The sequence below is a fragment of the Oncorhynchus mykiss genome, chromosome 4, assembly GCF_057628025.1.
Source record: "Oncorhynchus mykiss isolate SJ-2025 chromosome 4, ASM5762802v1, whole genome shotgun sequence".
Classification (NCBI taxonomy): Eukaryota; Metazoa; Chordata; class Actinopteri; order Salmoniformes; family Salmonidae; genus Oncorhynchus; species Oncorhynchus mykiss.
The window spans coordinates 88,735,192-88,761,136 of NC_143025.1; the positions used below are offsets into that span (position 1 = coordinate 88,735,192).

A 25,945-nucleotide genomic window follows, 5' to 3' on the forward strand; every position below is an offset into this window, starting at 1 on the left:
CAAGTTCTCCCACTTAAAAAGATGAGAGAGGCCTGTAATTTTCATCATAGGTACACTTCAACTATGACAGACAAAATGAAGGGGAAAAAAATCCAGAAAATCACATTGTAGGATTTTTTATGAATTTATTTGCAAATTTTGGTGGAAAATAAGTATTTGGTCAATAACAAAAGTTTATCTCAATACTTTGTTATATACCGTTTGTTGGCAATGACAGAGGTCAAACGTTTTCTGTAAGTACATAAATCGTACATATCTTAATTTATTTCCACAATTAAGGAATAATATGTAATGAAATGTTGGCATTTCATACGAAGGATTGTTACATACAACCAGGATCGGCATTACAAAAATAATTATTTTTGGCAAGCAATTATTGTGACTCATCCTGTATTGTCCCTAACATCATTACCCCATAGCAACAGATGTGGGGGACGGACACACACGGACACACACACTCCACCCTTCCCCTGCAAACAACCAAAATCTCAGATGTTCACCAGTTGTTCCATCCCCAGGCCCAACTCAAGAGAAGACTTGATGTGTGAATACATACAGTGTATACAGTTGTTTCAGAAGACATGCAAAATTGAGCAAGAATGGGGAGATTTGATGAACCAATGCTCCTCTTGTTCTTGTTCTTACCCCAGGCCAGACGTGTTCTATTTCAGTCCTGACCACTGTGTCCACTGGGTCCTGGTTCCCGTACCAGTACTGCCTGCTTCTGTAGATAACCCCACAGTTGGGACACTCTATCACATACCTGTAATCAACACCACCACTACTTTAGTTTAAAATGTTTGGAAACACCTACTCATTCCAGGGTTTTTCTTTATTTTTACTATTTTCTACATTGTAGAATAATAGTGAAGACATCAAAACTATGAAATAACACATATGCAGTAACCAAAAAAGTGGTAAACAAATCAACATATATTTTATATTTGAGATTCTTCAAAATATCCACCCTTTGTCTTGATGACAGCTTTGCACACTCTTTGGCATTCTCTCAATCAGCTCAATCTGCCAGGACCTAGGATCAAGGGAGACATTCAAGTTTTTTAATACCATATCTCTTGACACAATGATGAAAATAATCATGGCCTCTAAACCTTCAAGCTGCATACTGGACCCATTTCCAACTAAACTACTGAAAGAGCTGCTTCCTGTGCTTGGCCCTCCTATGTTGAACATAATAAACGGCTCTCTATCCACCGGATGTGTACCAAACTCACTAAAAGTGGCAGTAATAAAGCCTCTCTTGAAAAAGCCAAATCTTGAACCAGAAAATGTAAAAAATGATCAGCCTATATCGAATCATCCATTCCTCTCAAAATACAATTTAAAAGCTGTTGCACTGCAACTCACTGCCTTCCTGAAGACAAACAATGTATACGAAATGCTTCAGTCTGGATTTAGACCCCATCATAGTACTGAGACAGCACTTGTGAAGGTAGTACATTTTAACTGTGTCAGACCAAGGCTCTGCATCTGTCCTCATGCTCCTAGACCTTAGTGCTGCTTTTGATACCATCAACACATTCTTTTGGAGAGATTGGACATCCAAATCGGTCTACACGGACAAGTTCTGGCCTGGTTTAGACCTTATCTGTCAGAAAGATTACATAATGTTAACTTTAACTGCTATGAGGACGACACACAGCTGTACATTTCAATGAAACATGGTGAAGCCCCAAAATTGCCCTCGCTAGAAGCCTGTGTTTCAGACGTAAGGAAGAGGATGGCGGCAAATGTTCTACTTTTAAACTCGGACAAAACAGAGATGCTAGTTCTAGGTCCCAAGAAACAAAGAGATCTTCTGTTGGATCTGACAATTAATATTGATGATTGTACAGTCTTCTCAAATAAAACTGATGGACCTCGGCGTTACTCTGGACCCTGATCTCTCTTTTGATGAACATATCAAGAATATTTAAAGGACAGATTTTTTTCTATCTTCGTAACATTGCAAAAATCAGAACATTTATGTCCAAAAATTATGCAAAAAAATGTATCCATGCATTTGTCACTTCTAGGTTAGACTACTGCAATGCTCTACTTTCCAGCTACCCGGATAAAGCACTAAATAAACTTCAGTTAGTGCTAAATACGGCTGCTAGAATCCTGACTAGAACCAAAACATTTTACCATATTACTCCAGTGCTAGCCTCTCTACACTGGCTTCCTGTTAAGGCAAGGGCTGATTTCAAGGTTTTACTGATGACCTACAAAGCATTACATGGGCTTGCTCCTACCTATCTTTCCGATTTGGTCCTACCGTACATACCTACACGTACACTACGGTCACAAGACGCAGGCCTCCTAATTGTCCCTAGAATTTCTAAGCAAACAGCTGGAGGCAGGGCTTTCTCCTATAGAGCTACATTTTTATGGAATGGTCTGCCTATCTATGTGAGAGACGCAGACTCGGTCTCGACCTTTAAGTCTTTATTGAAGACTCATCTCTTCAGTAGGTCATATGATTGAGTGTAGTCTGGCCCAGGAGTGGGAAGGTGAACGGAAAGGCTCTGGAGCAACGAACTGCCCTTGCTGTCTCTGCCTGGCCGGTTCCCCTCTCTCCACTGGGATTCTCTGCCTCTAACCCTATTACAGGGGCTGAGTCACTGGCTTACTGGTGCTCTTCCATGCTGTCCCTAGGAGTGGGTTGAGTCACTGACGTGATCTTCCTGTCCGGGTTGGTCTGTTTTGGACTCTCTCTCTACTGCACCTGCTGTCTCTAACTCTTAATGATCGGCTATGAAAAGCCAACTGACATTTACTCCTGAGGTGCTGATCTGCTGCAACCTCTACAACCACTGTGATTATTATTATTTGACCATGCTGGTCATTTATGAACATTTGAACATCTTGGCCATGTTCTGTTATAATCTCCACCCGGCACAGCCAGAAGAGGACTGGCCACCACTCATAGCCTGGTTCCTCTCTAGGTTTCTTCCTAGGTTCTGGCCTTTCTAGGGAGTTTTTCCTCATCACCGTGCTTCTACATCTGCATTGCTGTTTGGGGTTTTAGGCTGGGTTGCTGTTTGGGGTTTTAGGCTGGGTTTCTGTTTGGGGTTTTAGGCTGGGTTTCTGTTTGGGGTTTTAGGCTGGGTTTCTGTTTGGGGTTTTAGGCTGGGTTGCTGTTTGGGGTTTTAGGCTGGGTTTCTGTTTGGGGTTTTAGGCTGGGTTTCTGTTTGGGGTTTTAGGCTGGGTTTCTGTTTGGGGTTTTAGGCTGGGTTGCTGTTTGGGGTTTTAGGCTGGGTTGCTGTTTGGGGTTTTAGGCTGGGTTGCTGTTTGGGGTTTTAGGCTGGGTTGCTGTTTGGGGTTTTAGGCTGGGTTGCTGTTTGGGGTTTTAGGCTGGGTTGCTGTTTGGGGTTTTAGGCTGGGTTGCTGTTTGGGGTTTTAGGCTGGGTTGCTGTTTGGGGTTTTAGGCTGGGTTGCTGTTTGGGGTTTTAGGCTGGGTTTCTGTTTGGGGTTTTAGGCTGGGTTTCTGTTTGGGGTTTTAGGCTGGGTTGCTGTTTGGGGTTTTAGGCTGGGTTGCTGTTTGGGGTTTTAGGCTGGGTTTCTGTTTGGGGTTTTAGGCTGGGTTTCTGTTTGGGGTTTTAGGCTGGGTTTCTGTTTGGGGTTTTAGGCTGGGTTGCTGTTTGGGGTTTTAGGCTGGGTTTCTGTTTGGGGTTTTAGGCTGGGTTGCTGTTTGGGGTTTTAGGCTGGGTTGCTGTTTGGGGTTTTAGGCTGGGTTGCTGTTTGGGGTTTTAGGCTGGGTTGCTGTTTGGGGTTTTAGGCTGGGTTGCTGTTTGGGGTTTTAGGCTGGGTTGCTGTTTGGGGTTTTAGGCTGGGTTGCTGTTTGGGGTTTTAGGCTGGGTTTCTGTTTGGGGTTTTAGGCTGGGTTTCTGTTTGGGGTTTTAGGCTGGGTTTCTGTTTGGGGTTTTAGGCTGGGTTTCTGTTTGGGGTTTTAGGCTGGGTTTCTGTTTGGGGTTTTAGGCTGGGTTGCTGTTTGGGGTTTTAGGCTGGGTTTCTGTTTGGGGTTTTAGGCTGGGTTTCTGTTTGGGGTTTTAGGCTGGGTTTCTGTTTGGGGTTTTAGGCTGGGTTGCTGTTTGGGGTTTTAGGCTGGGTTGCTGTTTGGGGTTTTAGGCTGGGTTTCTGTTTGGGGTTTTAGGCTGGGTTTCTGTTTGGGGTTTTAGGCTGGGTTGCTGTTTGGGGTTTTAGGCTGGGTTGCTGTTTGGGGTTTTAGGCTGGGTTGCTGTTTGGGGTTTTAGGCTGGGTTGCTGTTTGGGGTTTTAGGCTGGGTTGCTGTTTGGGGTTTTAGGCTGGGTTGCTGTTTGGGGTTTTAGGCTGGGTTTCTGTTTGGGGTTTTAGGCTGGGTTGCTGTTTGGGGTTTTAGGCTGGGTTTCTGTTTGGGGTTTTAGGCTGGGTTTCTGTTTGGGGTTTTAGGCTGGGTTTCTGTTTGGGGTTTTAGGCTGGGTTGCTGTTTGGGGTTTTAGGCTGGGTTGCTGTTTGGGGTTTTAGGCTGGGTTTCTGTTTGGGGTTTTAGGCTGGGTTTCTGTTTGGGGTTTTAGGCTGGGTTGCTGTTTGGGGTTTTAGGCTGGGTTTCTGTTTGGGGTTTTAGGCTGGGTTGCTGTTTGGGGTTTTAGGCTGGGTTGCTGTTTGGGGTTTTAGGCTGGGTTTCTGTTTGGGGTTTTAGGCTGGGTTTCTGTTTGGGGTTTTAGGCTGGGTTGCTGTTTGGGGTTTTAGGCTGGGTTGCTGTTTGGGGTTTTAGGCTGGGTTTCTGTTTGGGGTTTTAGGCTGGGTTTCTGTCTGGGGTTTTAGGCTGGGTTGCTGTTTGGGGTTTTAGGCTGGGTTGCTGTTTGGGGTTTTAGGCTGGGTTTCTGTTTGGGGTTTTAGGCTGGGTTTCTGTTTGGGGTTTTAGGCTGGGTTTCTGTTTGGGGTTTTAGGCTGGGTTTCTGTTTGGGGTTTTAGGCTGGGTTGCTGTTTGGGGTTTTAGGCTGGGTTTCTGTTTGGGGTTTTAGGCTGGGTTGCTGTTTGGGGTTTTAGGCTGGGTTTCTGTACAGCACCTTTTTTTTTTTACATCAGCGATGTCACAAGGGCTTTATAAATACATTTGATGGATTGATGATTGAATTTCTATGTTATTACTGTGCTGTTCTTACAGCCAGACCTGACAGGAAAAGGGTTAGTACATAGTGTTAAATTACTTTGCTATTACTGTACCAAAGCTGAAAGAAAGGCAGAGAAACATTATGGCTGTAGAAAACAAGCATACTATTGTTCTATTCTGTTTGAGATGCTATTTTAATGTAATTATCAGGTAATTACTACCGATTTGTAATAAGTATGTAAGTTCAATGTAATACACATTCATCATTAAATAACAAAATAACAAGTAACTATTGGACTGTAATAGAAAACTGTGTAAACTGAGCCATCACACAACTAAGGCTAATTCACCATGTAAATTATAAACACAAAACAATTGTGACTATTGGACTGTAATAGAAAGCAGAACTGGAGACAGAGAATACAGTTTTAGGTAACACAGCTGAGACAGATACTGGAGCAGGTGAAGAACTAACCCACAGCTGAGATAGATACTGGAGCAGGTGAAGAACTAACCCACAGCTGAGACAGATACTGGAGCAGGTGAAGAACTAACCCACAGCTGAGACAGATACTGGAGCAGGTGAGGAACTAACCCACAGCTGAGACAGATACTGGAGCAGGTGAAGAACTAACCCACAGCTGAGACAGATACTGGAGCAGGTGAAGAACTAACCCACAGCTGAGACAGATACTGGAGCAGGTGAAGAACTAACCCACAGCTGAGACAGATACTGGAGCAGGTGAAGAACTAAGCCACAGCTGAGACAGATACTGGAGCAGGTGAAGTATTCATGAGGGAAGAAAGATTTACTGGCCAGGTACTCTTCTGGGATATCCCCACTGAAACGTTCACTCAGGGCCTAGAAGGGAGAGAGAGAGAGAGAGAGAGTAGAGAGGGAGAGAGCAGGGGAGAGTAGAGAGAGGGAGAGAGCAGGGGAGATTAGAGAGAGGGAGAGCTTTGCAAAAGGTGTTGACAATGTCATTCACTGCTTACACACACACACACACACACACACAGACACCCTGCAGGAACGTGGTGAGCGAATAGTGTTGTTATCTAACTGTTGCTCCAGGCTCTGGGGAGGGGGGGGGGGGGGGGGGGGGGTTGTAAAGGTTCGAGTCCCGCGATACTGGATGGAGCTGAAGGCCTCGGGAAACAGACCCACCTTCCTGAAACGCTCCTGGAGCAGACGCTCTGCAGACTCTGATGGGCTGTCTGGAGAGAGGGGGAGCGGGCGAGATGTAGAGAAGAGAGGGAGAAAGAGAGAGAGATGTAGAGGAGAGAGGGGAAGAGAGAGAGATGTAGAGAGAGAGAGAGAGAGAGAGAGAGAGAGAGAGAGAGAGAGAGAGAGAGATGTAGAGGAGAGAGAGAGCAGTGGATGAAGAAGAGAAAAGAGGGGAAGACAGTCTTGATGTTAGAGAGTGATGATTGTAAGTAGAGGTGAATGGACTAGGCTATGACAAGTTATTTCCACTTTCTAAACTGAAAACTGAATTGAGGGCAATCCTGCTATGGCCTCTGTCTCAACCCCTGAGCCCCAACCTGAACCCAGCTCTTTGTCTGTCTGACCCCTGACCCTGTCCCCCAACCTGAACCCAGTGAGGGGGTTGATTAGTGTCTACAGTGAGGGGGTTGATTAGTGTCTAGTGAGGGGGTTGATTAGAGTCTACAGTGAGGGGGTTGACTAGAGTCTACGATGAGGGGGTTGATTAGTGTCTACGGTGAGGGGGTTGATTAGAGTCTACAGTGAGGGGGTTGATTAGAGTCTACAGTGAGGGGGTTGATTAGAGTCTACAGTGAGGGGGTTGATTAGAGTCTACAGTGAGGGGGTTGACTAGTGTCTACAGTGAGGGGGTTGATTAGAGTCTACAGTGAGGGGGTTGATTAGAGTCTATGGTGAGGGGGTTGATTAGTGTCTACAGTGAGGGGGTTGATTAGAGTCTACAGTGAGGGGGTTGATTAGAGTCTACAGTGAGGGGGTTGATTAGAGTCTACAGTGAGGGGGTTGATTAGTGTCTACGGTGAGGGGGTTGATTAGAGTCTACAGTGAGGGGGTTGATTAGAGTCTACAGTGAGGGGGTTGATTAGAGTCTACAGTGAGGGGGTTGATTAGTGTCTAAAGTGAGGGGGTTGATTAGAGTCTACAGTGAGGGGGTTGATTAGAGTCTACAGTGAGGGGGTTGATTAGAGTCTACAGTGAGGGGGTTGACTAGTGTCTGCAGTGAGGGGGTTGACTAGTGTCTACAGTGAGGGGGTTGATTAGAGTCTACAGTGAGGGGGTTGACTAGTGTCTACAGTGAGGGGGTTGATTAGTCTCTACAGTGAGGGGGTTGATTAGAGTCTACAGTGAGGGGGTTGATTAGTGTCTGCAGTGAGGGGGTTGATTAGTGTCTACAGTGAGGGGGTTGATTAGTGTCTACAGTGAGGGGGTTGATTAGTGTCTACAGTGAGGGGGTTGATTAGAGTCTACAGTGAGGGGGTTGATTAGTGTCTGCAGTGAGGGGGTTGATTAGTGTCTACAGTGAGGGGGTTGATTAGTGTCTACAGTGAGGGGGTTGGTTAGAGTCTACAGTGAGTTGATTAGAGTCTACAGTGAGGGGGTTGATTAGAGTCTACATTGAGGGGGTTGACTAGTGTCTACAGTGAGGGGGTTGACTAGTGTCTACAGTGAGGGGGTTGACTAGTGTCTACAGTGAGGGGGTTGATTAGAGTCTACAGTGAGGGGGTTGATTAGAGTCTATGGTGAGGGGGTTGATTAGTGTCTACAGTGAGGGGGTTGATTAGTGTCTACAGTGAGGGGGTTGATTAGAGTCTACAGTGAGGGGGTTGATTAGAGTCTACAGTGAGGGGGTTGATTAGTGTCTACAGTGAGGGGGTTGATTAGTGTCTACAGTGAGGGGGTTGACTAGTGTCTACAGTGAGGGGGTTGATTAGTGTCTACAGTGAGGGGGTTGACTAGTGTCTACAGTGAGGGGGTTGATTAGTGTCTACAGTGAGGGGGTTGATTCGTGTCTACAGTGAGGGGGTTGATTAGTCTACGGTGAGGGGGATGATTAGTGTCTACGGTGAGGGGGTTGACTAGAGTCTACAGTGAGTTGATTAGTGTCTACAGTGAGTTGATTAGAGTCTACAGTGAGGGGGTTGATTAGATTCTACATTGAGGGGGTTGACTAGTGTCTACAGTGAGGGGGTTGATTAGTGTCTACAGTGAGGGGGTTGATTAGTGTCTACAGTGAGGGGGTTAATTAGTCTCTACAGTGAGGGGGTTGATTAGAGTCTACAGTGAGGGGGTTGACTAGTGTCTACAGTGAGGGGGTTGATTAGTGTCTACAGTGAGGGGGTTGATTAGTGTCTACAGTGAGGGGGTTAATTAGTCTCTACAGTGAGGGGGTTGATTAGAGTCTACAGTGAGGGGGTTGATTAGTGTCTACAGTGAGGGGGTTGATTAGTGTCTACAGTGAGGGGGTTGACTAGTGTCTACAGTGAGGGGGTTGACTAGTGTCTACAGTGAGGGGGTTGATTAGTCTCTACAGTGAGGGGGTTGATTAGTCTCTACAGTGAGGGGGTTGAGTATGACTGTGGGGCCTGGTCAAAAATAAGTACACTATAAAGGGAACAGGGTGCCACTTGGGATGCATTCAAGCACACAATATGTCATCTCCTCCTTCTCATCCACCAGTAAGAAGCTGCACACCTTCTCCAGTTTTGCTTTCAGGGCCTCCATCTCCCCTCCATCCCCAACCTCCAGGCTACTATCCTGTGCTTTCACCGGAGGAGGGTAGAGGGTCACAGGGTGCTTCCTATTGTTCACCCCGCTGTGGCTCCGCTTCTGGCAGTCCAAACAGAGGTTACTCTTACAGCCCTGGGAGCGCACCACTGCCCTCAGCCTGCCCCTGTTCACTCCAAAGCCGCGGTTGTCCCCTTTACAGGAGTCACAGAAAGGGACGTGACCTAGGGCGATGCGGACCCTGTCATGGTTCCTCATGCGTTCCTGACGATGGAGCTCTAGCTCGCAGAGGACGCACTGCAGGCTGCCGCACTCGTCGCATTCGAAGTCGGCGTCGTCTGAGCTGCCGCAGGCGTAGCCCTCCTGACACACCAGGGTGGTGTTGATCCCTTTATCTACAGACGGACCTTGACCACTCATAATTAACACTTCGGTGTGGTACTGCTAACAAGTGTGCCTTTATGCCTAAAGTCTGTGCCTAAGGAACTGTTGCTGAAGAGTCGAAAACTACACTCGGGATAACGATACCAGACCGATGTAGAATATGTTTATGGCTATAGTCTATAAGGTGTTAAAGATTTAAATGTTTTCTTCTTTAGTACGTTATGGTAGTAGTGCCTCACGGTTGTCAATTTCTACTCTCAAAATCACTTAGCCATATATATAAAGAAAACACTAACATATTTGTCAGTTACTCCACATCAACTGAAACGGCCCATTTCTCAAGAACCAACCCATCAACAAAAGCCTTCATCATGCCAAAAATATGGACCGAGCTTAGTTTGCCCAGATATTTCCTAACCTAAACGTTTTTTCCACCTTCTACACACAAAACAACGCAATACTCTTTTAATAAACAAACATGGTATGCAATGTCAATCACAAAGATACCGTTGTGTATAGATATATCTCTCTTATAAGGATAATTTCGCTGCCCAACAGCTAGACGTTGTTCACAGTTTCATCAGCTGATCGGCTTGTTTTTATCCAGAGGTCAAAAGTTATAGACCGCTAAGCATCCTGGGAAATGGAGTTGTTGTTTGGAATAGCTTACTTTCCCCACAATGCACCTCAACGTTTGTAGCTTGCCAGTTCGGTCAAAGAGGTTTTCTCATCGATGTTGACCTAGTTTTGTGCAATTAATAGTCAATATTGAGAGGAAGTGCATTTCCGGATTCACGTATTTGCTGGCTTTGAAGTAAACTAGTAACCTAGCGTATGAAAATATGTTAGTTATTGTTAATTGTTTTTAAATTGTTTATTCAGTCTCCACATTGTTAGCTATAAGCTCACTGGAGACGTTAGAGCTAGCCTACATTAGCTAGACATCACTCCAGTTCCAGCTATTGATATTCAGTCATCTAGAGTTTATGCAGAACGGTGACCAGCATTACAGCATGGAAGATGAAACCTACACGGACATCGACGGCAAGGCCATCTCTCTGGAGTGTCAAAGTCACTCGGGTTTCTGCAGGGAGTTCACGGTTAGCTCGGCTAAAGTCTCCATAGGCAGAGTGATGGCTTACACTTGCGCCGTCTGGCTATCGGCCTACATCATATTCTTCGTCACTGAGGTAAGGAGACTAGGGTTTAGTCCCAAATGGCACCCTATTCGCTATACAGTCTAATAGTTTTGACCGTGGCACCTGCGTCACTGGTCAACAATCCAGTTCCCGGGAAGCTACTGGGTGTGCAGGATTTTGTTCCAGCCCGACACTAACACATCTGATTCAACCAACTGCTCAGCAGGTGTTGTGTGGTTGTATCGGTGGTGTTAGTGCAGGTCTAGAACAAAAGCGTGCCCCTATAGCGCTTTAGGGCCAGTGTCGGTAACCCACTAAGCTAGATTAATCATTTAATAATATAGCTAAGTATTATTGTTGTTGTTGTTGTGGTTCAATCAGTTCAATGCTGGTCTCTTTTCAAAGTCGCTGTATGTGGAGCACCCTGAGTCTACAGAGACATTAAAACTTTTTTTGTTTTATTTTTTTTACTTCAATGCCATTCTCTTCATCTCTCTCCAGAACACAGCCGTTCTCTCCAGTGCCATAATCATCACCCTGGTCGGTATGATGGTTCACATCCACTTTGTGAAGGTGGACCATGAGACGCTGCTCATCATTGGTTCCCTGGGTGTCCAGGTGTCTTCTAGCTACGCCTCCGGCAGGGAGTCTACAGACTTCATAGAGATGGGCAAGATCAAAGACATAGTAATTAATGAAGCTATTCACATGGTGAGGAAAATCAAAGACATAGTAATTAATGAAGCTATTCACATGGTGAGGAAAATCAAAGACATAGTAATTAATGAAGCTATTCACATGGTGAGGAAAATCAAAGACATAGTAATTAATGAAGCTATTCACATGGTGAGGAAAATCAAAGACATAGTAATTAATGAAGCTATTCACATGATGAGGAAGATCAGACATAGTAATTAATGAAGCTTCACATGGTGAGGAAGATCAAAGACATAGTAATTAATGAAGCTATTCACACGGTGAGGAAATAGAAGGATACTGAGCTGATGAAGGTACATTTCCACAGTTGATTTGATCGTCACTAAAGGCGTTGACTGCTTCTCGTTCAGATGAAGTTCAATGGATCCTGCTATAACTTATCTGATGATCGTAGGACAGTGAACAATGCATGACTGAAAGTCGCTTTGGATAAAATAGTCTGATAAATGGTATATACAGTATTATTATATAGTATCTTATGATGTTGTTGTTTTTCAGCAAACAGTCATCTACTATCTTTGCATCCTCTTGAAGGACCCCTCAGATCCAGAGGCAGTGTCTAGCGTGGTCCCGCTGTTTCAGGTGAGCTTCGGGATCATTATGGATCTAACATACTGTTTAAAATGCATGTCTGTATCTAAATCAAATCAATATTTATTTATACATCACATTTCGGACATGTGAAATGTCCTGTGTTCTTCACATGAAAAAAAAAAAATAATAATAATAATAAATAAAACCTTTGGATCTGATGTAGTTTTACCCTGTGTTGAAGACTAACCCTGTGTGTTGAAGACTAACCTTGTGTGTTGAAGACTAACCCTGTGTGTTGAAGACTAACCCTGTGTGTTGAAGACTAACCCTGTGTTGAAGACTAACCCTGTGTGTTGAAGACTAACCCTGTGTGTTGAAGACTAACCCTGTGTTGAAGACTGACCCTGTGTTGAAGACTGACCCTGTGTTGAAGACTGACCCTGTGTGTTGAAGACTGACCCTGTGTGTTGAAGACTGACCCTGTGTGTTGAAGACTAACCCTGTGTGTTGAAGACTAACCCTGTGTGTTGAAGACTAACCCTGTGTGTTGAAGACTAACCCTGTGTGTTGAAGACTAACCCTGTGTTGAAGACTGACCCTGTGTTGAAGACTGACCCTGTGTGTTGAAGACTAACCCTGTGTGTTGAAGACTAACCCTGTGTGTTGAAGACTAACCCTGTGTGTTGAAGACTAACCCTGTGTGTTGAAGACTAACCCTGTGTGTTGAAGACTAACCCTGTGTGTTGAAGACTAACCCTGTGTGTTGAAGACTAACCCTGTGTGTTGAAGACTAACCCTGTGTGTTGAAGACTAACCCTGTGTGTTGAAGACTAACCCTGTGTTGAAGACTAACCCTGTGTGTTGAAGACTAACCCTGTGTGTTGAAGACTAACCCTGTGTGTTGAAGCCTATAACCCTGTGTGTTGAAGCCTATAACCCTGTGTGTTGAAGCCTATAACCCTGTGTGTTGAAGCCTAACCCTGTGTGTTGAAGACTAACCCTGTGTGTTGAAGACTAACCCTGTGTTGAAGCCTATAACCCTGTGTGTTGAAGACTAACCCTGTGTTGAAGCCTAACCCTGTGTGTTGAAGCCTTTCTGACCTCTACATTCACCTGTCTGATTATAATTTACCTTTCATTCCTCTTTCAGAGCTCAAAACCAAGGCTGAACTGCCTGGTCAAAGTGTACAAGAGCTGCCAGGAGATTCTAGCCAAGTGCTGATGGTGATGATGTCATTTGGTAAACCGTCTGGGTGAACCACACTGACGCCATGTTGGAAAAGCACAGTCGCTGACATCACCGCATACCGACGCTTCAAACTACTGACATCACCGCATACCGACGCTTCAAACTACTGACTTCACCGCATACCAAGTCATGCAACATGTTTTGAATGTTTTCTCTGATTGTGTTAACAATTCCCGATGGAAAGAAAAACTGATGATACACCTATTATTGTTTTATCTACTTTTGTCTTTTTAAAAAATATATATATTTTCAGGTCATTTTCCACACACCAGTTTTTAGTAATGCAAGACAATATCCATGAGGTCATCCCACTAAAATATACTATACTCTTAAGATTCTCAGTAAGAGAGTAGTTTATGAATGTAAGTTCTTATTTAGTGTTACCTAATGTTGTTATTTACTTGTATGTCTTAGAATCTACTTGAACAGTGTTTACCTGGAACTATGTCCCTACTTGATAAGCTCGATAACTTTTAAGGATTTCCTGTTGCAACTATGAATTTAGAAATAACCTCTTCTTTTCTCCTTAGATGCAAATTTTTATATTATTATATATTTACAAATATTGTATTCAAATTGAAGAGTTAATAGTATTTATCATGTAATTTAAATAAGAATTTGTTCTTAAAACTGACTAGTTAAATAAATAAATAAAAATATAAAAAAATGTGCTGTCACTAGCTGCTATTCTTTCCATCGCCAGTAGAGGGCAGGACCTACCACCTTTAACTCTAAACAGAACCATGTCCACCTGTCGCCATTGCTGTCGGCTAATGGGGATCCTACTGCTGCCATTATTTACTTGGACAGCCGGCAGTCCTGCAATAAGTTAAGCAATACAAATCGTAAAATCTGATTTTTAAACTTAACCCTAACCTTAAACGCACTTCTTATCTTATGCCTAACCCTATATTTTTAAGACCCAAAAGCTAATTTTTTTGTTTTGTTTCTGACATAATGGCCTACAGCCAAATTATGCAGACGGTTGGTAAAGGAACATATTAAAGATGAGCCTGAACCCAGCTGATCTAGACAGACACTGTGTTATGTGGTCTAGATCTTCCATAACGGGGTCAATACGGACCGCAGGTATCATATAAACACACATAAGACATTGGAAGAATGCATAGAATTGCAGGAAATTAGCTTTAAAACAGCTACAAAATATATCTGCCCCATGCAAAATGTGTAGAATTGTCGGGGAAATTAGCTTTAAAACTGCAACATTTGCTCTCCGCCAACAATAGGGGTGGGAACAGTTCGGGCTGGCATGGGTTGTGATGTGGGTTTGTTACTACGCCTAAAAATGATCCATTCGGACTAAAAGTAGTTGGGTTTTAAATTTACATATACTACCGGTCAAAAGTTTGGACACAACTACTCATTCCAGGGTTTTTCTTTATTTTTTACTATTTTCTACATTGTATAATAATAGTGAAGACATCGACACTATGAACTAACACATGGAATCATGTAGTAAACCAAAATTTTAGATTTGAGATTCTTCAAATAGCCACCTTTTGCCTTGATGACAGCTTTGCACACTCTTGGCATTCTCTCAACTAGCTTCACCTGGAATGTTTTTTCAACAGTCTTGAAGGAGTTCCCACATATGCTGAGCACTTGCTGGCTGCTTTTCCTTCCCACTGCGGTCCAACTCATCCCAAAACATCTAAATTTGGTTGAGGTCGGGGGAGGCCAGGTCATCTGATGCAGCACTCCATCGTTCTCCCTCTTGGTGTTGAATGCTGAGCTATAGTCGATGAACAGCATTTTTACAAAGGTAATCCTCTTGTCCAGGATATGGCTGTGTGCAGTGCAGTGGCGATTGCATCATCTGTGGATCTATTGGGGCGGTAAGGAAACTGAAGTGGGTCTAGGGTAACAAGTAAGGTAGAGGTGATATGATCCTTGACGAGTCTCTCAAAGCACTTTATGATGACAGAAGTTAGTCAGGGCGAAAGTCATTTAGTTAAGTTACCCTTGCCTTATTGGGTACAGAAACAGTTGTGGCCGTCTTGAAGCATGTGGGGACAGCAGACTGGGATATGGGAGAGATTGAATATGTCTGTAAACACAACAGCCAGCTGGTCTGCGCATGCTCTGAGGCCGCGGCTAGGGATGCTCTCTTGGCCGGCAGCCTGGCAAGGGTTAACACGCTTAAATGTATTTCGTCAGCCACGGAGACGGAGAGCTCACAGTTCTTGTTAGTGGGCCGTGTCAATGGCACTGTGTTATCCTCAAAGCGAGTGAAGAAGGTGTTTAGCTTGTCCGGAAGCGTGACGTCGCGTCCGTGACGTGGCTGGCTTTCTTTTTATAGCCTGTGATTGTCTGTAGACCCTGCAGCATACGTCTTGTGTCTGAGCCGTTGAATTGCGACTCCACTTTTGTCTCTATACTGACGTTTTGCCTGTTTGATTGCCTTGCGGAGTGAATAACTACAGTGTTTATATTCAGCCATATTCCCAGGTACCTTGCCATGGTTAAATGCGGTGGTTCGCGCTTTCAGTTTTGCGTGAATGCTGCCATCTATCCACGGTTTCTGGTTAGGGTAGGTTTTAATAGTCACAGTGGGTACAACGTCTCCTATACACTTCCTGATAAACTCACCGTATCAGTATATTCATTCTTATTATTCTCGGAAGCTATCCGGAACGTATCCCAGTCCGCGTGATCAAAACAATCTGGAAGCGTGGGATTCCGATTGGTCAGACCAACGTTGAATAGTCCTTTGGACGGGTACTTCCTGTTTGAGTTTCTGCCAACAGGAAGGGAGGAGCAAAACGAAGTCGTGGCCAGATTTGCCGAAAGGAGAAAGACACTTTCATATGATCTAGATAGACACTGTGTCATATGGTCTAGATAGACACTGTGTCATATGGTCTAGATAGACCCTGTGTTAAATGGTCTAGATAGACCCTGTGTCATATGGTCTAGATAGACACTGTGTCATATGGTCTAGATAGACACTGTGTCATATGGTCTAGATAGACACTGTGTCATTTGGTCTAGATAGACACTGTGTCATATGGTCTAGATAGACACTGTGTCATATGGTCTAGATAGACACTGTGTCATATGGTCTAGATAGACACTGTGTCATATGGTCTAGATAGACACTGTGTCATATGGTCTAGATAGACACTGTGTCATATGGTCTAGATAGACACTGTGTCATATGGTCTAGATAGACCCTGTGTCATATGGTCTAGATAGATCTAGATAGACACTGTGTCATATGGTCTAGATAGACACTGTGTCATATGGTCTAGATAGACACTGTGTCATATGATCTAGATAGACACTGTGTCATATGGTCTAGATAGACACTGTGTCATATGGTCTAGATAGACACTGTGTCATATGGTCTAGATAGACACTGTGTCATATGGTCTAGATAGACACTGTGTCATATGATCTGGATAGACACTTTGTCATATAATCTAGATCAGTGGAGGCTGCTGGGGGGAGGACGGCTCATAATAATGTCTGGAATGGAGTCAATGCAGTGGTATCAACCAGATGGAAACCACCTCTTAGATGTGGTTGATACCATTCCGTTGACTCCATTCCATCCATTATTATGAGCTGTCCTCCCCTCAGCAGCCTCCACTGATCTAGATTATATAGCTACTGGTGGGTCAGCCAGTGCATCACTTTGTGATTTCGTTATGCAATATATTTTCTTTCAGGAAATGTTTTCTGTCCAAACTGTCCTCTCGGTGTGGTAGTTTTGCATCCGTTCAGTACTGAGCTTATCTCCCCCAGGGGATCCAGAGATAAACACTGTCTCCCAAATGGCACCCTATTCCCTATATAGTGCACTACTGTTGATCAGAGCCCTATGGCATTCCCTATATAGTGCACTACTGTTGATCAGAGCCCTATGGCATTCCCTATATAGTGCACTACTGTTGATCAGAGCCCTATGGCATTCCCTATATAGTGCACTACTGGTTTTTCCTGTCTCCTCCCCTTCATCTTTAACCTGTCTCCTCCCCTTCATTTTTAACCTGTCTCCTCCCCTTCATCTTTAACCTGTCTCCTCCCCTTCATCTTTAACCTGTCTCCTCCCCTTCATTTTTAACCTGTCTCCTCCCCTTCATCTTTAACCTGTCTCCTCCCCTTCATCTTTAACCTGTCTCCTCCCCTTCATTTTTAACCTGTCTCCTCTCCTTCATCTTTAACCTGTCTCCTCCCCTTCATCTTTAACCTGTCTCCTCCCCTCCAGCTTTAACCTGTCTCCTCTCCTTCATCTTTAACTTGACTCCTCCCCTTCATCATTAACCTGACTCCTCCCCTTCATCTTTAACCTGACTCCTCCCCTTCATCTTTAACCTGTCTCCTCCCCTTCATCTTTAACCTGACTCCTCCCCTTCATTTTTAACCTGACTCCTCCCCTTCATCTTTAACCTGTCTCCTCCCCTTCATCTTTAACCTGTCTCCTCCCCTTCATTTTTAACCTGACTCCTCCCCTTCATCTTTAACCTGTCTCCTCCCCTTCATCTTTAACCTGTCTCCTCCCCTTCATCTTTAACCTGACTCCTCGCCTTCATCTTTAACCTGTCTCCTCCGCTTCATCTTTAACCTGTCTCCTCCCCTTCATTTTTAACCTGACTCCTCCCCTTCATCTTTAACCTGTCTCCTCCTGTTCTCTCCTGTTGGAAAGAGCAGGTGTTCCTAATGTTTTGTAGACTCAGTGTAGTGCACCACTACTATCTACTAAAGATGTGCACTACACTGAATAGGATGCAATTTGGGAAGCAACCCTTTATTTTGATCTCTACCGTCACGGTTGGCTGTCTGATATAATGCCTGAAGAGAAGCTCAGTGCCATTTAACAATGTTTTTTCAGTTGAGCGTATGTTTTTCTGTCCCACGCCTCAACACTCCCTTTAAACAGTCTCTCCATCTGTTCTGTTGCATATAAAGCCATTGAAGCGGTTACTCAGGTTTGCCTCCTTTATTAGAAGCTCTTCTTATCTGCGCTCCATCACTGCTATATAGGAAATATTTATTTCCCGGGTAACTTTCACTTGAAAAGATACCTTTTTATTCAACTAGGCGAGTCCGTTAAGAACACATTCTTATTTACAATGACGGCCTACCAGGGAACAGTGCCTGCCTTGTTCAGGAGCAGAATAATATAGTTTTACCTTGTCAGCTCGGGGGATTCGATCTAGCAACCTCGTATTTACTAGCCCAATGTGTTAACCACTAGGCTACCTGCCACCCCATTTGTTCAAGGGAACTTCTTCGTCCAACAGAATTGGTAGGAACCACAACACCCATGTAGCACATCAGAGCAGGAATAGGCCTGATACTGTAACACCACTCAGCTCAAAGGTCAAAGTTCAACAAACCTCATTAACTTTCTCAACAGGGGCTTTCCCTCTATCCTGTGGACCATTTGTAGCCCTCCAGGCCTGTGAACCCAGACCCCCTCCCTACTTCCCCCTGTCCTCCCCCTGTGTCAACCCCCCGCCCCTATTTTCCAGTCCTGCTCCAGGGGTGTTAAAACAAGCAGAAGAGTGTGAGTTGATACCTGACAGTACACGTCTAATCTGCCCCCTGCTTGGGAAAGCCCCTCTCCTCTGCCCTCCCAGCCCCTCTGCCCTCCCCAGTCCTAACCCCCCTGCTGGTTCTGAAATAAGATCAGCGGGTGTCTGTAGTTTACGGTGCCCGTTCAGAGGTCCTGAGGTGTGGGGAGGTGTTGGTCGGTCACTCCCAGGTTATTGCCTCTGGGCCTGGTCCCTCGGGTTCCTGACAGTTTCACACCTCCACCACCTCCTCCTCCTCCCCCACCTCCTCCTCCACCACCTCCTCCTCCGCCTCCTCCACCACCTCCTTCTCCACCACCTCCTCCTCCACCACCACCACCTCCGCCTCCTCCACCACCTCCTCCTCCACCTCCTCCTCCTCCCCCACCTCCTCCTCCACCACCTCCTCCTCCACCACCACCACCTCCGCCTCCTCCACCACCTCCTCCTCCCACACCTCCTACACCACCTCCACCTCCTCCTCCTCTCTTTCGTCGTGGGTTCTATTATTCTGTCAGAGACCTCCTTCTCACAGCAGCGTAACACACCATCACCGCCCCACCAACTCACATACAGTGTGAACTCAACACGCTGCTCCGTCATTTTACACACACACACACACACACACACACACACAGCGGCCCATCAACTCACACCTTGCTGCTCGTTTTGATGGCCCCCCCAAATACATCAAATTAAGCAATATGGACGCTGTAACCTATGAAGAAATATTACGGTGTAATCGTCCATATTGTTGTTTACTTGTGTTACTGTTCAGATTGGTAGTGATATGGTTGGTAGTGATATGGTTGGTAGTGATATGGTTGGTAGTGATATGATTGGTAGTGATGTGATTGGTAGTGATGTGATTGGTAGTGATATGATTGATAGTGATGTGATTGGTAGTGATATGATTGGTAGTGATGTGATTGGTAGTGATATGATTGATAGTGATGTGATTGGTAGTGATATGATTGGTAGTGATGTGATTGGTAGTGATATGATTGATAGTGATGTGATATGATTGGTAGTGATGTGATTGGTAGTGATGTGGTTGATAGTGATGTGATTGGTAGTGATGTGATGTGATTGGTAGTGATGTGATTGGTAGTGATATGATTGATAGTGATGTGATTGGTAGTGATATGATTGGTAGTGATGTGATTGGTAGTGATATGATTGATAGTGATGTGATATGATTGGTAGTGATGTGATTGGTAGTGATGTGGTTGATAGTGATGTGATTGGTAGTGATATGATTGATAGTGATGTGATTGGTAGTGATATGATTGGTAGTGATGTGATATGATTGGTAGTGATGTGATTGGTAGTGATATGGTTGATAGTGATGTGATTGGTAGTGATATGTCATCTCTGCTGTGACATCTTTCTGAGGTGATGCTTGTTGTCCGGCTCAGTGCTAAGCTATACATACCGTGTCAGTCCCCAGCCGACAGACCACACATAGACCTGAGGGGTTTGGGGTATTTTTTTCAAAGGAGTTCATGTCTCTTGTTTTCTATGGAGTCCCACCTACCCCAGATTGACAGGTTAGTAGGCAGTAGGTGGTTGGTGGGCTAGACTATGAGTGCCCCAGGGTTGAGTTGGTTTGGATTGAGATTCGGGAGACTTAGTACCCCCTCCCCCCACCAGACACACACCCTCACCACATCCTAAGGGCATTCCCTCTGTGTGACATTTGCAGGCTGTGAGCCAAGCTGAGCAACAGGGTAGGAACCCAATGGTGACAGGGCAGGAACAGGGCAGGAACAGGGTAGGAACAGGGCAGGAACAGGGTAGGAACAGGGTAGGAACAGGGCAGGAACAGGGTAGGAACAGGGCAGGAACAGGGTAGGAACAGGGTAAGGGCAGGAACAGGGTAGGAACAGGGCAGGAACAGGGTAGGAACAGGGTAGGAACAGGGCAGGAACAGGGTAGGAACAGGGCAGGAACAGGGTAGGAACAGGGTAGGAACAGGGCAGGAACAGGGTAGGAACAGGGCAGGAAACAGGGTAGGAACAGGGGAGGAACAGGGCAGGAACAGGGTAGGAACAGGGCAGGAAACAGGGTAGGAACAGGGGAGGAACAGGGCAGGAAACAGGGTAGGAACAGGGGAGGAACTCTCCTATCCACTCTGCCGTCACTTTACGAGGAGCAGGAGTCAAGAGACACGGCGTCATATGTTCTAGATCAGTCAAGAGACACGGTGTCATGTGTTCTAGATCAGTCAAGAGACAAGGTGTCATATGTTCTAGATCAGTCAAGAGACACGGTGTCATATGTTCTAGATCAGTCAAGAGACAAGGTGTCATATGTTCTAGATCAGTCAAGAGACACGGTGTCATATGTTCTAGATCAGTCAAGAGACACGGTGTCATATGTTCTAGATCAGTCAAGAGTAGACACTGCAGGAGTGAAAGCGGAATTATGTTATGGTAGAATCTCTCTCTCTGTCTCTCTCTCTCTCTCCTGTCTCTCTCTCTCTCTCTCTCTGTCTCTCTCTCTCTCTCTCTCTATCTCTCTGTCTCTCTCTCTCTCTCTCTCTCTCTCTCTCTCTCTCTCTGTCTCTCTCTCTCTCTCTCTCTCTGTCTCTCTCTCTCTCTCTCTCTCTCTCTCTCTGTCTCTCTCTCTCTCTCTCTCTCTCTCTCTCTCTTTGTCTCTGTCTCTCTCTCTCTCTCTCTCTCTCTCTCTCTCTCTCTCTCTCTCTCTCTCTCTCTCTCTCTCTCTCTCTCTCTCTCTGTCTCTCTCTCTCTCTCCTCTCTCTCTCTCTCTCTCTTCTCTCTCTCTCTCTCTCTCTCTCTCTGTCTCTCTCTTTCTCTCTTTCTCTGTCTCTCTGTCTGTCTCTCTCTCTCTCTCTCTCTCTCTCTCTCTCTCTCTCTGTCTCTCTCTCTCTCTCTCTCTCTCTCTCTCTCTCTCTCTCTGTCTCTCTCTCTCTCTCTCTCTCTCTCTCTCTTTCTCTCTTTCTCTCTTTCTCTGTCTCTCTGTCTCTGTCGCTGTCTCTCTCTCTCTCTCTCTCTCTCTCTCTCTCTCTCTCTCTCTCTCTCTGTGTTTGTCTCTCTGTCTTTCCAGTCTATCATGTCTATTAAACGTGTATAAATCAATTCACTAATATGCTCATTGTCTTAGTAGTTTCCATCAGCATGTGGTGACTGTAGTCTTGACTCATGATGACACATGGAATTGTTTATTAATTAGAAAATCCTGTAAACCAAATCTTTGCCTCCCTCCTTCGTGTTCCAAGTGTACCTGGATGTCCGTTTGATATTTGGCTCAGTTATTATTGTATCTCTAAACTAATCTCCTTGCTTCACTGAGTATGAGTGGGTGGGTTATTGTATTGTACACACTATATACACAGGTTACTCTCTCACTTTCTCTGTCTGTCTGTCTGTCTGTCTGTCTGTCTGTCTGTCTGTCTGTCTGTCTGTCTGTCTGGATCTGTCTGTCTGTCTGTCTGTCTGTCTGTCTGTCTGTCTGTCTGTCTGGATCTGTCTGTCTGTCTGTCTGTCTGTCTGTCTGTCTGTCTGTCTGTCTGTCTGGATCTGTCTGTCTGGATCTGTCTGTCTGTCTGTCTGTCTGTCTGTCTGTCTGTCTGTCTGTCTGTCAATTAAATTCTATTTGCTTTATTGGCATGACGTGAAAATGTACATATTGCATATTGGTTCTGCTGTTGTGCAGTGGTTGCACAGCCTTTCCTCTACAGGGAGCCAGGTTTTCCTGTGTCTACCCTTCTCAATGGCAAGGCTGTGCTCGCTGAGCCTGTACTTTGTCAAGGTTTTTCTAAGGTTTTGATCAGTAACCATGGTCAAATAGTTAGCCACCTTGTACTGTCGAATTAGGGCCAGATAGCACTGCTTTTTGCTTTGTGCTTGTGATTGTGTTTCCCAATCTTTGCTCAGCTCTTGGCATTGCAGGGCTTGGTAATGATATGAGAGGGGGTCACTGTATTTTAGATGTTTCCAAAACTTAATTACTCTTTTTTGAGTTTTTATTATTAGTGGATATTGGCCTAATTCTGCCCTGCATGTATTGTTTTGCAAGTGGACCCCACACCTCGCTGCCATAAAGTGCAATTGGTTCAATGACACATTCAATTAGTTTTAGACTCATTTTAATAGGTATTTCAATTAGAATTAGTTTTTTAATGGTGTAGAATTCCCTGCGTGCTTTCTCTCTCTGTTCATTCACTGACTCATTAAGGTGTCCAGTTGAGCTTATTTTTAAACCTAAGTAATTGTAGTGTGTGCAGTGCTCTATATATTTTGTACCAATTGAGAACTTTGTTCTAACTCCCTGAGATCTGGATCTTCTCTGGAAAATCGTTGTTTTAGTCCTTTGGGGTTTACTGCCAGGGCCCAGGTCTGGCAGTACTGCTCTAGTAGGTCCAGGTTCTGCTGTAGGCCATGTGCTGTGGGGGTTTACTACCAGGGCCCAGGTCTGACAGTACTGCTCTAGTAGGTCCAGGTTCTGCTGTAGGCCATGTGCTGTGGGGGTTTACTACCAGGGGCCAGGTCTGGCAGTACTGCTCTAGTAGGTCCAGGTTCTGCTGTAGGCCATGTGCTGTGGGGGTTTACTACCAGGGGCCAGCAGTCTGGCAGTACTGCTCTAGTAGGTCCAGGTTCTGCTGTAGGCCATGTGCTGTGGGGGTTTACTACCAGGGCCCAGGTCTGGCAGTACTGCTCTAGTAGGTCCAGGTTCTGCTGTAGGCCATGTGCTGTGGGGGTTTACTACCAGGGGCCAGCAGTCTGGCAGTACTGCTCTAGTAGGTCCAGGTTCTGCTGTAGGCCATGTGCTGTGGGGGTTTACTACCAGGGCCCAGGTCTGGCAGTACTGCTCTAGCAGGTCCAGGTTCTGCTGTAGGCCATGTGCTGTGGGGGTTTACTACCAGGGGCCAGCAGTCTGGCAGTACTGCTCTAGTAGGTCCAGGTTCTGCTGTAGGCCATGTGCTGTGGGGGTTTACTACCAGGGGCCAGCAGTCTGGCAGTACTGCTCTAGTAGGTCCAGGTTCTGCTGTAGGCCATGTGCTGTGGGGGTTTACTACCAGGGCCCAGGTCTGGCAGTACTGCTCTAGCAGGTCCAGGTTCTGCTGTAGGCCATGTGCTGTGGGGGTTTACTACCAGGGGCCAGCAGTCTGGCAGTACTGCTCTAGTAGGTCCAGGTTCTGCTGTAGGCCATGTGCTGTGGGGGTTTACTACCAGGGGCCAGCAGTCTGGCAGTACTGCTCTAGTAGGTCCAGGTTCTGCTGTAGGCCATGTGCTGTGGGGGTTTACTACCAGGGGCCAGCAGTCTGGCAGTACTGCTCTAGTAGGTCCAGGTTCTGCTGTAGGCCATGTGCTGTGGGGGTTTACTACCAGGGCCCAGGTCTGGTAGTACTGCTCTAGCAGGTCCAGGTTCTGCTGTAGGCCATGTGCTGTGGGGGTTTACTGCCAGGGCCCAGGTCTGGCAGTACTGCTCTAGTAGGTCCAGGTTCTGCTGTAGGCCATGTGCTGTGGGGGTTTACTGCCAGGGCCCAGCAGTCTGGCAGTACTGCTCTAGTAGGTCCAGGTTCTGCTGTAGGCCATGTGCTGTGGGGGTTTACTACCAGGGGCCAGCAGTCTGGCAGTACTGCTCTAGCAGGTCCAGGTTCTGCTGTAGGCCATGTGCTGTGGGGGTTTACTGCCAGGGCCCAGGTCTGACAGTACTGCTCTAGCAGGTCCAGGTTCTGCTGTAGGCCATGTGCTGTGGGGGTTTACTACCAGGGCCCAGGTCTGGCAGTACTGCTCTAGCAGGTCCAGGTTCTGCTGTAGGCCATGTGCTGTGGGGGTTTACTACCAGGGCCCAGGTCTGGCAGTACTGCTCTAGTAGGTCCAGGTTCTGCTGTAGGCCATGTGCTGTGGGGGTTTACTGCCAGGGCCCAGGTCTGGCAGTACTGCTCTAGTAGGTCCAGGTTCTGCTGTAGGCCATGTGCTGTGGGGGTTTACTACCAGGGGCCAGCAGTCTGGCAGTACTGCTCTAGTAGGTCCAGGTTCTGCTGTAGGCCATGTGCTGTGGGTGTTTACTGCCAGGGCCCAGGTCTGGCAGTACTGCTCTAGTAGGTCCAGGTTCTGCTGTAGGCCATGTGCTGTGGGGGTTTACTACCAGGGGCCAGCAGTCTGGCAGTACTGCTCTAGTAGGTCCAGGTTCTGCTGTAGGCCATGTGCTGTGGGGGTTTACTACCAGGGGCCAGGTCTGGCAGTACTGCTCTAGCAGGTCCAGGTTCTGCTGTAGGCCATGTGCTGTGGGGGTTTACTGCCAGGGCCCAGGTCTGGCAGTACTGCTCTAGCAGGTCCAGGTTCTGCTGTAGGCCATGTGCTGTGGGGGTTTACTACCAGGGCCCAGGTCTGGCAGTACTGCTCTAGTAGGTCCAGGTTCTGCTGTAGGCCATGTGCTGTGGGGGTTTACTGCCAGGGCCCAGGTCTGGCAGTACTGCTCTAGTAGGTCCAGGTTCTGCTGTAGGCCATGTGCTGTGGGGGTTTACTACCAGGGGCCAGCAGTCTGGCAGTACTGCTCTAGCAGGTCCAGGTTCTGCTGTAGGCCATGTGCTGTGGGTGACAGCAGGCATAGGTCATCTGCGAAGAGTAGGCATTTAACCTCTGAATTGTGGAGACTAACACCATCTCTCTCTCTGTCTCTCTCTCTCTCTCTCTCTCTCTCTCTCTCTCTCTCTCTCTCTCTCTCTCTCTCTCTCTCTCTCTCTCTCTCTCTCTGTCTCTCTCTCTCTCTCTCTGTCTCTCTCTGTCTCTCTCTGTCTCTCTCTGTGTCTCTCTCTCTGTCTCTCTCTGTCTCTGTCTCTCTCTGTGTCTCTCTCTCTGTCTCTCTCTGTCTCTGTCTCTCTCTGTGTCTCTCTCTCTGTCTCTCTCTTTCTCTCTTTCTCTGTCTCTCTCTCTCTCTCTCTCTATCTCTCTCTCTCTCTCTCTCTCTCTCTCTCTCTCTCTCTCTCTCTCTCTCTCTCTCTCTCTCTCTCTCTCTCTCTCTCTCTCAAGTCACCTGAGCCTTGTGTATTCAAATAAACTTCTAACTGCCATCTTTGTAATCTATTGTTCTCTTTTTCTTTCTTCACAATCTCTCTCCTTCACAAAATACATTTCCTCCCTCACAATTTCTAATAATGCTTCTCTATTTCTCTGTCTCTTTCTCCCTCCTCCTTCCACCTCCTATTTCTCTGTCTCTTTCTCCCTCCTCCTTCCACCTTGTCTTCTTTGTCTCCATTCTGACTGTGTTTGTCAGGCTTTTCTAGTCCAGTGTGATCTGTCGGTAACATCAGTCCTCGGTGTCCTAGTGAACTGCACTCTCACCCAAAAAGAAAGCTCTACATTCTCTTTATTCAGATGATGCACCTGCTCCTCAACGTCTCAGAGGGCATCGTCCCTCCGGGTCTTTAGGTCTGGTGAATCAACATTGACAATAGAAGCGTTAGAGGAGACGGGTGAGGATGTTGAAATATTAACGTGTGATGACGTCATCGTTCCCAGACGGTACCTTACATCCAGACAACATACAGTTTGTCGTCATGTTAGGCTTTAGCTCATCAGGATAGCA

The 25,945-nt window shown here is 46.1% G+C and overlaps 1 protein-coding gene and 1 pseudogene across 2 annotated transcripts; one reads left to right on the forward strand and one right to left on the reverse strand.

Annotated features, from left to right (window-relative positions):
* Positions 1–8,662: 8,662 nt before the first annotated feature.
* On the reverse strand, positions 8,663–9,822 carry LOC149984176 (zinc finger FYVE domain-containing protein 1 pseudogene; annotated as a pseudogene). The gene has a single exon (XR_016495491.1). The product of XR_016495491.1 is annotated as a zinc finger FYVE domain-containing protein 1 pseudogene (transcript).
* A 136-nt stretch (positions 9,823–9,958) lies between these two features.
* Positions 9,959–13,508, forward strand: pigh (phosphatidylinositol glycan anchor biosynthesis, class H). The gene is given in 4 exon segments (NM_001160586.2): positions 9,959–10,399; positions 10,850–11,059; positions 11,564–11,647; positions 12,750–13,508. Coding segments are annotated over 4 exon segments (570 nt in total). The 5' UTR covers positions 9,959–10,195; the 3' UTR covers positions 12,822–13,508.
* The last annotated feature ends 12,437 nt before the right edge of the window (positions 13,509–25,945 follow it).